This window comes from Porites lutea, chromosome 1 (genome assembly GCF_958299795.1).
Source record: "Porites lutea chromosome 1, jaPorLute2.1, whole genome shotgun sequence".
NCBI lineage: Eukaryota > Metazoa > Cnidaria > Anthozoa > Scleractinia > Poritidae > Porites > Porites lutea.
Genome location: NC_133201.1, coordinates 51,504,710 through 51,518,431, shown reverse-complemented (window position 1 = coordinate 51,518,431; position 13,722 = coordinate 51,504,710). Strand labels below are relative to the sequence as shown.

The window sequence follows — 13,722 nt, the reverse complement described above, 5'->3', positions numbered from 1 at the left end:
ATTTTAATCTTTTAATCCACGATTTTAATACGAGGAACAGCGGGACCACCACTGCTTTGCCGAAAGTGAAACTTGACTTTGCTCGGAAAAGTTTTTACTTTTTAGGCGCTTCAGCTTTTAATTCTTTACCTTTAAAAATCAAGCAAATTAGCTGTAGGGTACTATTTAGGGAGTCTTTAGATCAAGTTTTTGTATAGTGTAGTTAGTTAGTTGCGTAGTCATTCTTATCTTTTTTTTAGTTTTTATCCTCATATTATGTTATTATGACAGGACTCCTTTGATAACAGTGCTCTTGCACTTAAGGGCTATCCTGTATAAATATTCGTTATTATTATTATTATCATTATTATTCCATCTTTGGTTTTAAAATTAAAATGTAAAACCTCTTCTAGGATCTGGATTCCTGTTGTCCTTTTTTGACTTTAAAGGACACAGCATGTACCATTTGTACCATGTGGTACTGTCCAGGTTACCCCTAGATGAGACGACATGTTTTTAAATGTACATAAAGGCAATTTAGATGAGTTAACAACTAAGAGCACCTTACTGCCAGAGGTCCAGAGGTCTGGGGTCATTCAACATGCACATGCCCAGTTGTTTGCTACTCCTGTACAACCTTCATGTGATTCAGTGGCATGGAGATTTTCCTTTGTGCTGCATCGGCCATGGCACAAAATTTTTGTAAGCCATCTTCTTCCGCCCCCCTCCCCCCCCCCCCCCCCCCCTCTGCCTATGGCTCTTTCTCCGCTTATATTTTTCAGTGTCATGGGTGCCTGTTTTTGTTTCCTTTTTGTGGGGGGCTCATGGCTGTACCAACCATGGGGTAATCCAATCTACAATCGGCGACAAAATGAGTTGAGACACTTCGCCCAAAACTGGGCTTTTTTACGTTTTATTAACTTCAAAAGGAGGAAATATTGCTTTCCTCCCCCATCCCCTCCGTGCAATGTTGTGCCCTTGTTCTAGCGACCTATAGAAAACAACAAACACCCCAACTTTGAATGGAGGGGACAGGGGAGGGGTGCGGATTCTTTTGTTGTCCGAAGTTACCCTAGTTAAGTAGAATGTCTCAACAATTTTGTCGCCGATTGTCTGAATCTCAAAAGTGGCCGTTCGTCCTTTAGAAAGTTAATTGAATTTCTTTCTTTATGCTGTGATGTAAGACCCCCGGTGGCTTTTTATTTGTTGTGTTCGACTTCATCATACCTATTTTAGAACAATTAGAATAAGGCGATTTCGTTATTTAACAGTGCGTGACATTTCGTGTCACGCTTAACCGTGCCTTGACGTCGTGCGATGTGGCGCGTCGCGCACGATTTCTTATTCTCTCCTTTATCGAAGCGCATCGAAACAAAGAAAAAAGTGAAAAGGATAGAAAACTTAATAGATTTCTAGGCATTAAAGTAGTTATAATGGCTAAAATTGCTCTTTAGGAGGAATTTTTACGAGTAACCACGAGTAACCACGATGAGTATAAAAGAAATTTAATCTGATTACCTTTTAAGAACAAAGTTGGTTACTCGTGGTTACTCGTGGCCAGTCTCCCCCTGACCTCATAGTTTCTACTGTAAAGTACATTCTTCAAAGACCCTTATGGGTATATGGGCAACGAATCTTCTACACAGATTTAGCGATGCTATGCAGCTTTGCTGTGCGTTAGAAGTTGGAACATTTTTCCTGAAAATTCTCCTGCGCATAGCAATCGTGGCTATTTTATCATCCATCACACCCTTATCAAATAGCCAAACTTCGAATAAACACTTTGAACTTACTAGGGATATTTCCAATACAATATATTATCTGCCATCGATTCCTACCGATCACACTTAGTTACTAGAGGAAAATCAACCATTCGGTTCGTGGGTATGCTGCGTAATTACTTGAAAACACTACCGAGTACAAGGATTGTCAAAATTAATTTTCCCTCGAAAAACACAGGAAAGGGATTATATGGGTATTTTATCTATCTTCTGAAAAACGACCCGGTGAATATAGTAATCTCAACTAGTTAACGTCTCCTAACCGATGCTAATAAGACAACAGCGCGTAGATTTCGATTCAGACAATCGGCGACAAAATGAGTTGAGACACTTCGCCCAAAACTGGGCTTTTTTTACGTTTTATTAACTTCAAAAGGAGGAAATATTGCTTTCCTCCCCCATCCCCTCCGTGCAATGTTGTGCCCTTGTTCTAGCTACCTATAGAAAACAACAAACACCCCAACTTTGAATGGAGGGGACACGGGAGGGGTGCGGATTCTTTTGTTGTCCGAAGTTACCCTAGTTAAGTAGAATGTCTCAACAATTTTGTCGTCGATTGTAGGTACTGGCTACCAAAAGTGGAAGTCCCTGGATGCTCCAGGCAACCAACCTCCGTTTAGCGATGCAGTGGTTAATACAAAGCTAATCAACCACTTGAAACTCTTTCCCAGGAACTGAAAACTCGGAACCCAAGACAGAGGAAGCACCGGAGCTGACAGTAGAGGAGAGCTCTCAGTCAGATGCAAAAGATTCTCTTTTACGCAGTGACAGTGTTACTCTTGTACCTGAGTCACCAAATGAAAACTCCATGGAAAGCCCTGCAGAATCGGAATCAGCAGAAAAATCAGGCAAACGAAAAGCACCACTTTTAGAGGTACACGTAATTTGGAGGATGATGTGTTCATACAATTGCTGGTGACCAAAGGAGCCCACAATCCTAATCTCCAAGTTGCTATTACTGTGCATTGTATGTAGCCAGCGTTCATTTGAACTTCCACTATTAAAGAATGAGTGGAATGCACAGAATGCAATCTGATCATGAGCGTTTGGACGTTCTATTATGTGCAATTTACACAAATATCTGCTTTTCCTAGATGACTGGGCTTTTTTAAAGCCCCATCTAAATGTTTTATAAGTTTTACCTGATTGTGTCACCTTGGGTGTGAAAGGGATTTAATAATAATAAAATTAAAAATAGGACTAATCGACCACAATTTCCCACGGTCTACACTTTTATAGACCATAGAGATGTCGTTATAAAATGTTCAAAACTCAAGTGGAACCACGAGCTGCAGGCGAGAGGTTTCACTTCAAAGTTTTGAACATTTTATGGCGTCATTTCTATGGTCGATTTGATTTTTACAATAACATTTTTTTTAGTTTCCTGCGAGGTTTCTCGGAAAATGTTACGTGATTTCCATGGTCTATACTCTCATAGACCATAGCTCTGGACCAACCAGCGCACAAGGATTTACTCAGTTATTGTAAAATTAAAGATATTTAATATTTTATTAACACAGTAAGAACCTTGCAAAATGCAAAATGAAGCGAGGACCATCTTCAGCGTCTTGTCTTTAGAAAACACATTTAGTTATCTTAACTGATCAGTCTCTTTTACGTGGATCTTAGGAGGAACAGCAGTCCAAGAAAAAGGGAGGCGTATACAATAGAGATGACCTTGAATTACAAATCATGATTGGTCAGGAAGTCCATCTTGGTACCTTGGCTTGTACGGCAGTGGAACCTCTCAAGGTTTTGTCAATTGCAACTTACCATTACCCTCTTGCTTCTAATAGTACCAAAAGTTACAAAAAATCGCAAAATTTGAATTTTTTTTTGGAAAATCCTAAGAAGTAAATGGCATCGTGCAAAAGTTCCACCCGAGAGATTTCATTTGACTGGTAACACCGTGAGATTTCATCCAGAGATTCAAAAGCTACAGTGTGCGGAGAAAGTAGTGTTCGATAGCCCAGGGCTAGTTATTTTGCTATCGGGCTAGTGAATTCTCTTTTAAATTGACTCGACCGACAAGTGAAGTCTTTTTGGGAATTCAATTATTACAGAAGAACTGTAAACAATATTGGTCATCAACTTTTTTTCAAGCTAGTTGAAATGACTTTTGAGCTAGCACATGCTAGCTAGAGCTTATCCGAATGGCAAGCTGTAAAACTGACTTTCTCTGCACCCTGAGTTAGAATATCAAATCAATCTCACCATAAAGTCATGAGGGTGTGAAAGGATTAATCATTTGTTATATAATAATTCCTAAACATGCTTTAATTAAACTTTAATTGCGTCTCTTGACAGTCGCATCCAACTACGCGACTGACAAGCGACGTGAACGACTTCGTAAACGCTAAAAGCCATGCAAGAGAAAAACCTCTACTCGCAGGGTATGGGAAAGTATGGCTTTGGAAGAAAGCCAGTACAAATTCAAAATATCTTGCTAAACTAAGGGGAAAGAATGGCAGACAGGGAACGTTTACAAGTTTGTATTTCACATATAATTCAATGAAAAGTTGGGTGTCTATAGCCGGTCTTAAAGGCCTTGAATTGGCCGTTTTCTGCTGTGCAACACAAATTTCAAAACTGTCAGGGAGGAGGTTTCCTGTCATTTACATATTACTTTTCTATTTAGATCACAGCAAATGGCCGTTCTGATGAGATCAAACTTAGTGTTGATTGTGGTAAGTACACACTGAAGCTACAAGATGAGAACTACAAACATGTTACACCCCAAAACCCCACTTTATGGACGGCTCATTATTATGGGCAATTTGCTTTGTCCCTGGAAAAAAAAAGCGCTTACATTTTCTCTAGATTCGACCAGCTTTATACGGACACCCAGTTAATATGGACACTTTCTATGGCCCCCTTAGTGTCCGCATTAACGAGGTTCGACTGTACTTGGTATGTTAGGTGGTGGCAGTGAAGCATGTTTTGGAAGCTGTAGTAATACATATAGTTACAGTTAACTGTGAAATTGAAGTTTCCACCTTCAGCGTTGAAAGAAAGTTGTGTCCAATAACCCCGGGCTGGTGGATTTTGCTATCAGGCTAGTGAAGCTTTTGTGGGGAATTCAAATTACAGAAGTACTGTAATAAACGCTGGAAATTTTGAAGCTGGAAATTGATTAAACCTCGCTGTAACGGCGGTCTTCGGTCATCATTCACGGATAAGAGTGCACTGTTGCTGTCTGACGTCATAGATTTTGCAATGTTGCCCGTTCAGAGATTTTGGCGGGAAATAGTTTGTTATATGTCATGTGACCTCGAAGTAATCAATGAGAGCGCGCGGTGTGGGGAAAAAATTTCCAGCTATATACACTGTATAATTATAACAAGACAACTTGTGTAAATTCTTTATAGATTCAAGCTTATCTTATTATTACAGTGAATTAATAAGGCAAATAAATTGATTAACAAATACTGTAATTTATTAATTAATAATTATTATTCATTTATTTATCCCGCTCGTCCATTATTTTTTTTCTTGCCGGCTACGCTTGGGGCAAGATGTAAACTGACTTGCTTTACTCCTTTGCTCCATAACCTTGGCTATTAATAAAATCTCTTATCACTCCTGATATCGCACTGGTAACTTAAATTACAACGCTTTGTTATTTTTTTTCTTTTAGGAAGTAAAAATGTATTGCTAACCATCTCAGGAAAAGACCTGACTTCACTCAAGGTAAAACAGAACATCAGTGGTACAGTGTACATGTAAAACTTATTCCCAAATCCGATTGGTAGCGAGTTCTTTAGAAGTGCCAAAGGGAAAGGGTCTTGAAAGCTAAGTGAAAATGTAATCGTTCGGATCACTGGAATTTTTTCAGCGAACGTGGCAATAACAACCATCAAATGGAAACAAGCCTTTTAATACTTGTCTTGTAAGACAAAATACATCGTACATGTCGATGAATTTCCAAAGTTAAAGTGTTCGTTGAACTACAGTCAGTATAGCTTTGGAATACTCACCAACATATCATGTAGGGGTCACTTGTTTGTCCCAAGATGTCTAGGGTTACAAGCTGCTACTGTCTATTGGGAAGGATTTTTTTACTTCACAGTAAACGCGTGTGTGAACGTTTGCTTGGTCCGGGTGACTTTAGAAATAACGGCCCTGTCTCCAGCCGGCAATGTCAAAATAGTGTACTCAATCATTATTTTGAACAAAAACATATTTTTCCAGCCATTCATCCGTTCGACCGCATCTGTTAAAACGTTTTCGCTAGCCGTTCATCCGTTTTATCTCAGTCGTTCAAATATATCTTCATGCCTTCTGCCGTTTGTTCTTCGCTATCCTTTTTTTATCCCTTCGCTTACCGTACGTTCAGTCGTTCGAACGGATATTGTAAGGAACGCTTTCGCGTGAGAGGTCACATTTGACTTTTTAAGGTAAAAGCGGAGAACATCCCTGCTTATACGTGGAACTGCATAAATTTTCTAAAGCATGAAATAAAAGAAACTTATTGATTTCCTTTTCTGCAGATCAGTCGTGGTCAAGATCCAGACGTGATCGTGCTGGGAGTTACACCTGGCTTTGCTCTTAAACTGATGCATAAGTTTCCTTTCAAGGGTTCGGCATTTCTTAATCCAGGAAGTGCTGGTACAGTATGCTGTATTTATTCTCTTGTAGCAATGCTAGACTCAAGTCCTGTTGTCAAATTTAACTGCAGAGCATTCAGAATAATTATTTCTCCAATTGTGAGTAGATAACATGCGCTGGTTGATTCTTCACAGCTATCTCATGTACGCTGATTAAATTTGGGAGATATATGTCGTCCGTTAAAAAATTAAGGCAATCGTCAACCACTGGAAGTTGTTGACTGAAAAAATACAAATGTCCTAAATCTGTGTAATGAAGAAGTTCCACACAAAATAAGAGAATTTCATTCGTGAACTGTGACACTGACCAAGAGTTCCACTAATCTCTTGGACATCTGTGTTTTTTCAGTTGATAGTACACACTTTTGTAACAAGTAAGCAAAGACGGCCTAGATACAAAACCACGCTGAGTTACACAATGAATATCAGCGATCTGATCCCTATAGAGTCTTCAAGCTCTACAACTTACCTAGGCTTCCCCCGCACTACAATCAAAATCGTTGGCCAGCATTGTTTCAAATTTAACTTTGCTGTATTACATCAGGTCACATTTTACGGATGCGTCGCGTGAAACAGGCCTCTGATGATAAGAGAGAGATGCATAAATTTTAAGGTCGGACTAAAGAGCGTAACTTTCATCAGTTAAGCCCCAGACACAAGCAGTTATGACTAACGTTAGGTTTTATACAACGGGCGCACCCCTGGAGGCTTTCAGGAGTCTTAACAGAAGCAACATGCTTGTCTTATAGTGGCATCAGAAAGGGACATAATCCTTGAAGTCAGTGAACGCGTCACGAAAGAAATTATTCACGATCTAATGGATTGGGTAAGCTTGGGTGTGGTTCACATTTAATGAAGTCAGCAAGTTAGTTTCCACTGAATCGTAGTCAACAGTTACCGGCACCGTACAAATGACCAATTAACGCACTCAAGCAAAACTGACAACGACTATAACTAAGTATAAACTAAGTATATTGTACTAACAATGAACGACTGTTTAACCAGGACAAAAGACGGATCGAATCGCACCAATGACATTTCGAGACTTCATAGCCAATAACATTACGGCTTAACTGACAAACGACCGACAACATTGTAACCACGCCTCAGAATTATATGTAGCTACGGGGAAAACGCATGTTCTAGGATAACGCTACATGATGGACAGGGCTCGCGCGCACCTTAAAAGCCCTTAAATTTTAAAATGAAAATTCAAAGCCTTGTAAATTGCAGTCGGTGCTGGAAAGCCGTTGAATTTCAATACTAACTTTATAGCTGAAGTAGAACTCCAAAGGAGCAAACACAGAAAGACCTTCGGGATAAAATTACTCATGTTGTGGAAGAGCTAAACGAGACTCAAGGCTCTTTTTTGCACTGAATGGATTCCTTGAAAAATGGGAAATGTGTTCTTGAAAGTCCTTGAAAAGTCCTTGAATTTTTTTTGTTCAAAAAGGCTACAAGCCCTGAATGGATAAATCTCTATCCAGTTGATAAGGCAACTGGATTCCCTAATTCTTATCTGCTCGATAGTGATGATAGTGGATAGTGCTATCCAACATTTGAACAACCGGGATAATAAGTTGATTATCACACTCCTCCTCGGTCCACCGTTACGACATTTGTTACAGATGTTACAGGTTACAGTTAAAACTAAAAAATTCCATGATTTCATACAGCTACAGTCTGGAAGTAACGTATACTAACCAAGAACACCCACACACAAGGCCAAATGAACCTAAATGCAAAATATATGGGAATATCGGCTCGAGACTTTGCGAGTCAGTAGACCAGAAGAGACTATGCGCTATCGTTGCGGGGAGGAGGGTGTGGCGAGAACTGCTAGCGAGGGTACCAAGACCTAAACTTTACTAGAAATGGCTGAATAATCATGCATGCTGCTCTTTTAACTGAAGAACAAGGTCTGTGGATATGCCGTGTATTTCCCAGGACCACGCTCAGAAGGTTAATGTAGGCTTTTGTGCGCGTTTTCCCCAGTGAGAATAACTAGCAAATTAAAAAACATTTGTGCCTGACAGTATAAGAGTTAAAAATGTGTTTCACGTTTATCTTGTCTTTCAGGTGTCAGAAAAGTTGTCCAAAGATTTTGCTGAGTTAAGGTGACTGGAAAGTGACGACGTCTAGCAACTTAGAAATAGTCATAACATTAAATTTCGAAGTAATAAGTTTAAAAACTGCTTATTTAACTCTAGCTAACTCTTTTTTTGGTACACTTCTATAAGCGCAACTTATTGTCTTTCAGCCTTTGTAGTTAATGATTCTTATTTTATTAACTTTGGTTTCATTAATCATTTTCAATTAGTTGAAAGGGGCTGATTTTGAAACAAGACTTATTTGTTGAACGTTTTATCGTAGTGCCTGTAAGGCATTTGAAAGGAAACAGTTTGATGTCAGTTATTTTCCATCTCTCCAGTACTAAAACAATAATGCCGAACGTAATGTTATTTTTAAGGGCAAGCAGCTAACTCAGTTGCTCTTTGTCTTCATCCTTATTCTACATGGCATGTGCTTGAATGGGAAAGAAAAGCTCTTACACCCAACAACTCGATTTTCGCGAGAGGCAGAACCCCGGGAAAGAAACTCCTTGCACGTATCTCGTGCTTGAACTGTTCGCGCCCTCGAGCGCTCGAATTTCCCCTTTCGCCTTTCATCTCAAGCTCCTGTCACGAAGCGCTATCCAGCCCCCCCCCCTCGAACCCGAATCAAAAGTGTTATTTGCGTTGTTAGTGTCCTTCCTCATTTGGAATTTCTGGTTTATTTGCAGCTTAAAAGAGGTGGAGAGAATCAAATCTTTCAAAGCTTCCACATCAGCATCAGCAGCCAAGGAAAAAGAGCAATGTACGGAAATAGAATTGTTGTCTTTGCTATTGTACTTCTTTTGGTTGTGTAGTTAGATTTCCATAGTTCAAACTGATGTCTTTTTCTACTCATAACGACACGAGCTTACCTCTCTTGATCTAGGGTACGTTGGAAAAGTTATGGGAAGGTGGGGGAAGGGGGGGCGGGTAGCCGCATGAATTTTTTTCCTTAACATTTCTTATGCATTAATTTTTTTAGGCCAGTTTAGGAACATCTTAAAGGGCTACTAAGCGTGCATGATTTTTTTTCATAAGATTTTCCCTTGCACGAATATTTTTTGTACCTCGCAAGGACTTTCCATAACTTTTCTATTTTTTCGTTTCTAATAATAAGGATGGCTTCTTGCCTTCGGTCCCTATGCTAAGCTGTTAACGCAAGAAAATTTGCTGTTTCATTTACCCCATCAAATGACCGCCGCCTGCTTAGCTAGGTTGGGAGAGCGCCGGTCTGCCAAGCGGAAGGGCGTGAGTCAAATCCCGGCCGGACCAATAACCAGAGTCGTTAAAAAACTGGTGAGATCTTGCCGGCTATGATTTAAGACTTTGTCTCGTGTTCGTGCCATTGGGTGGCGACGTTTCTTTCATCCTTTCGTATCAATTGCGAAGGGACGTAAAAGAACCCGCACTGTTGTTTGTAAACAGCAGGGGAGGTACTATCTCTCACCGGGGTCAGGGCTGTTACGGGCCCGCAGTAGTTAGCGTCGTGCGCTGATGAAGTTACCCCGCCACAATTGGCGAACGTAAGGAAGTAAAAATAAATAAGTAAGTGTTCTTTTTTGTGATGATATTGTTTTCATTTCATTGTAGCGCCTAGTGAAACATCTTCCACTTCCATGACCACTCGTTCCAGGACATATAACACAAGAACAAGCGGCAGCAAACAAGCAGCAGCTAACGCCGTAGAAAAGTATTTTTTTCCTCTTGATTTATGTTACTTGAAGAAATTCATGTAGTATAATGACAATGTCACTAATTTAAAGAGAGTTCAACAGCCCCTTTCGGACAACGGAGCGCTCAGGCTTTTGTGGAATGTGTAGTTTTGTCACCGCAAGAAACTTTAGTCTTTTCGAGCGGTTTTGTAGCCGTCTGTTTTAGCAGCCTTCCAGCGGTTTTGTAAGTTAGTTCGAAGATGTCCAGCGCCCCAGAAAACCTTCCTTTTTTCCTTCAATGGTACCGATTCAGTCAGTGTAACGGCTACCTACCTGAGGTGGTAACCATAGTGGCGATATTCAGTGTGAGGGCTAGCCTAGGATGAAGGAATTTTCTGGGGCGCGTGGCAACTAGGATTTACTCACAAGAGGTAGGGAAGGGGCGACAAGTGTTCTTTATGCACCACCATAATGATATAAGCCCCGCTTTCACTCTTCCCAGTCTTCCTCGGCATTCCAAAACAAAAGTTGGCGACTGCAAATAAATTAAGAAATACCGATTTCTCGCTCGCCCAAAAATGCACCTTATAAACTACAGGTTATCCAGGGGCTGGGTAGATACCCAAGGCATTGCCTAGCTTAAGATTCTTTAGGGACGGACCATTAGAAAAGTTATGGGGGGGGAAGGGGAATTTTCGAGCCGCAGGAATTTTTTTTCGTTATCAAATTCCTTGTATGAATTTTTTTTAGGCCATAGCATGAATATTGTTTAGGATTAATTGGGGTGCAAGTATTTTTTTTCATTTAATTTTCCCTTGCGCGAATTTTTTTTGTACTTCGCCCGCTTCCCCCCCCCCCCTCCCCCCATACGTTTTCCAATGGTCCGTCCCTTAGATGAGCACGACTACGAGGACGAAATTTCTCTCAATGGGTCCTCAATACTAAGAAGAGTTCGCGCGTGAATCTGCGTCATTTTGGCGGGAAATCGTGATAGTCTTCATCATTCTACTACGAGTTTTAACGAGATATCGCAGTGGCTGAAACAAGTTATCAAATGTTTAGAAGATTTATCATCATGCGATCGGGAGAGGGCTTAACCGACTTCAATAAAATAATCTTTCTTACCCTGTGACTAAAAGTACAATGAAGCTTTCCGGGGTGAGTGTCTTTTTTTAAGAAGACGCGGAAAAACCCCAGTTGAAGTTTTGTCTGCGAATGTAAAGGTCTCAATTCACATTCTGCTTAAGCTAACAAGGCAATAATTATGTATTTTGCTTTTCAGACTGATAGTTTATCCAGCCCCTCCCCAGCCAGGCGGGATTACAGTTACCTCTGAGGATATCCCTTGTCTTGCTCCAGGAGAATTCCTTAACGATGTCATCATTGATTTCTACCTCAAGTAAGTTGACATCTGTTTAGGTGGTAACGATGCGTCAATTTTGACCTTTCTATCGAGAGTTCGGAGAGTCTTAACCGCTCACAAAACACTGTGTTTTAACTTTTCCTAATGCTACTGTGTTCTTATTTCAGGTATGTGTTCGAGAAACTTAAACCGGAAGACAAAGCTCGTACTCATATTCTAAGCTCGTTCTTTTACAAACGGCTCACACAGAAAAATAAAAAAGATTCAGACAGTTTCCCCAGGTAAATGTGCCCATCCATCAGTAGACCACCTTTGTTACTATTTACTGCATCCTTGTTTACCATAGTTATTTACCCCACATGCAGTTAGTTATCATTTGTCATGAGTTCGAATCTCATCTGCACCTCGATAATTTTTTTGCAAGCTTTCTGATGTTAAATTTCTTTCTTCTAAATTCTGTAAAATTTTCCACCCGGAAGGTTGAAGGGCAGAGCACATTAGTTGTCTTTTTTCATCCTGATGGACTAGATTGTGTCCTTGTGTCATTTTGCTTTGAAAGGGTGTTTTGCGCTCTCCCTCCCCGGTAGTCTATATCCGCCTTCCATAACCCTCACTTTTACAACGAGGCCAAGTGCAAAACGTGACTTGTAAAATGGGTTTAATTTGCATGAAAATTAAAAGCCATTTTCATGTCTTCCTATTTAGCCTCGTTTTGAAAAAGAGGTTAGAGGCAACTCGGAAATGAGTTTTGATTGTGATAGTATCTTAAATGTTGCAAGCGAAGAGTATAAAATTACACAGTCTACTCAGTACTTGCGACTTTTGGATTTAATTCTTATTAGCTTCTCGAACTAAACTTGTGTGACATGGCTTAAATTAACTAAACTTAACTTTAATCCTTGATGAATTAATTATTTCTCCACGTATAATTTGCGTATTCTAATAATCATTACTGGAATTTTTGGAAATGTAGAGAAAGTAGAAATACCCAGCGTTTAAACCTGATTTTTATTTCCTGTTGTTTGGTCTCTAGCACACCTGACCGAATGCATTCCCAAGTACGAACATGGACGAAAAATGTCGACATATTTGAGAAAGATTTTGTGTTTCTTCCTATCAATGAAAGGTTTGCTATCCTTCTGTATTAGAAGAAGAGTTTCCAGTTTCTTTTCATATTTATGCATGAAGGAAAAAGCCCAATTCAACCCTGTTTACCCTAAGGTAAAGAAACGAAACAGTCTGGATGTGATAATGTGATGTGTATGTGAAAACATTATAACTCCTGTTGCTTGGCCATTTTGAGGTTACTGTGATACTAGATCATCATTGCGTCTATTATTTTTTCTTATAGCCCCTGAGGAAGCATTATATATCGGGCAACCTTATTGAAATATTTTTTGTTGTACCATAGTTTCGTTGTTTACTTCTTCGTCGCTTTGCCGTCAGGATCAGTTTGCCGTTTATATATTTTTGGTTCGAATTGCACTTTGGGACTGGTTTGTTGGACCTTTTCTCCCATAGACAGGGCTCGCACAGTCGTGAAAAGTCCTTGAATTTTAGGGGATTGCCAATTTCCCGGCTTTGTTTAATTCTATTGGTTTCATATTTCAGTTCCCATTGGTACCTGGCAGTCATCTGTTTTGCAGGACACACTGAACCAACTTATATAAACGAAATCCTAGATGAAGATGAAGAAACCCAGGTATCTTGGAGTATTCCACTATCCTAACCACAGCCTTTAAAAATTCTCCACACATTTTAAAGCATTTTTTTCAACAGCCTAGTCCCTTGGCGTTTTCTCTTGCCCCGTTTTCCGCGCGAAGACTGGGAAAGGGCAACCGAGTCTCTCGGTGACGTCACATGCAGCTCACGGTAGAGTCCAAGATTGACCGAGCCGCGAACGGCCTCGGGACCAGGCTGATTTTTCAGTACTTTCGGCAAGGTTTGACAAACAGCTTACCCCCTAAAGCTACAGTTCTAAGATCCTCGTATTTGTTGTAAACATTTTCCTTTACGAATCAACAGCAGAAAAAAGATTCAGAATCCGACGCTGTCACGGAAAAGGAATCAGAGAACGATAATAATAACGATGTCGATGACGATGATGATTTGGAGTTACCGACACTTACAAGTCTTCAATCCAAATCACTCAGTAAGAACAGAAGAAAAAGTAGCTTGCCCAAACAGAGCATCAAATCACAGTAAGCTATTTTTGTTTATAGCGTCGTTGTTTAGTTATGGTGCTTC

The 13,722-nt window shown here is 40.1% G+C and overlaps 1 protein-coding gene across 2 annotated transcripts in view; it reads left to right on the top strand.

The window, feature by feature from the left end:
* The window catches only part of LOC140921292 (uncharacterized), a 40,668-nt gene that overhangs the window by 14,859 nt on the left and 12,087 nt on the right, over nt 1–13,722 (top strand). The window contains exons 9-22 of one of the 2 annotated variants that reach the window (XM_073371293.1): nt 2,432–2,634; nt 3,390–3,512; nt 4,399–4,447; nt 5,398–5,450; nt 6,251–6,368; nt 7,117–7,193; nt 8,447–8,484; nt 9,150–9,223; nt 10,051–10,150; nt 11,395–11,511; nt 11,643–11,756; nt 12,509–12,601; nt 13,087–13,177; nt 13,501–13,676. In XM_073371293.1, coding sequence (XP_073227394.1) covers nt 2,432–2,634; nt 3,390–3,512; nt 4,399–4,447; nt 5,398–5,450; nt 6,251–6,368; nt 7,117–7,193; nt 8,447–8,484; nt 9,150–9,223; nt 10,051–10,150; nt 11,395–11,511; nt 11,643–11,756; nt 12,509–12,601; nt 13,087–13,177; nt 13,501–13,676 — 1,426 coding nt within the window. Of the gene's footprint in view, nt 1–2,431; nt 2,641–3,389; nt 3,513–4,398; nt 4,448–5,397; nt 5,451–6,250; nt 6,369–7,116; nt 7,194–8,446; nt 8,485–9,149; nt 9,224–10,050; nt 10,151–11,394; nt 11,512–11,642; nt 11,757–12,508; nt 12,602–13,086; nt 13,178–13,500; nt 13,677–13,722 lie in introns of both variants that reach the window. The other variant, XM_073371285.1, reaches the window with a different exon arrangement.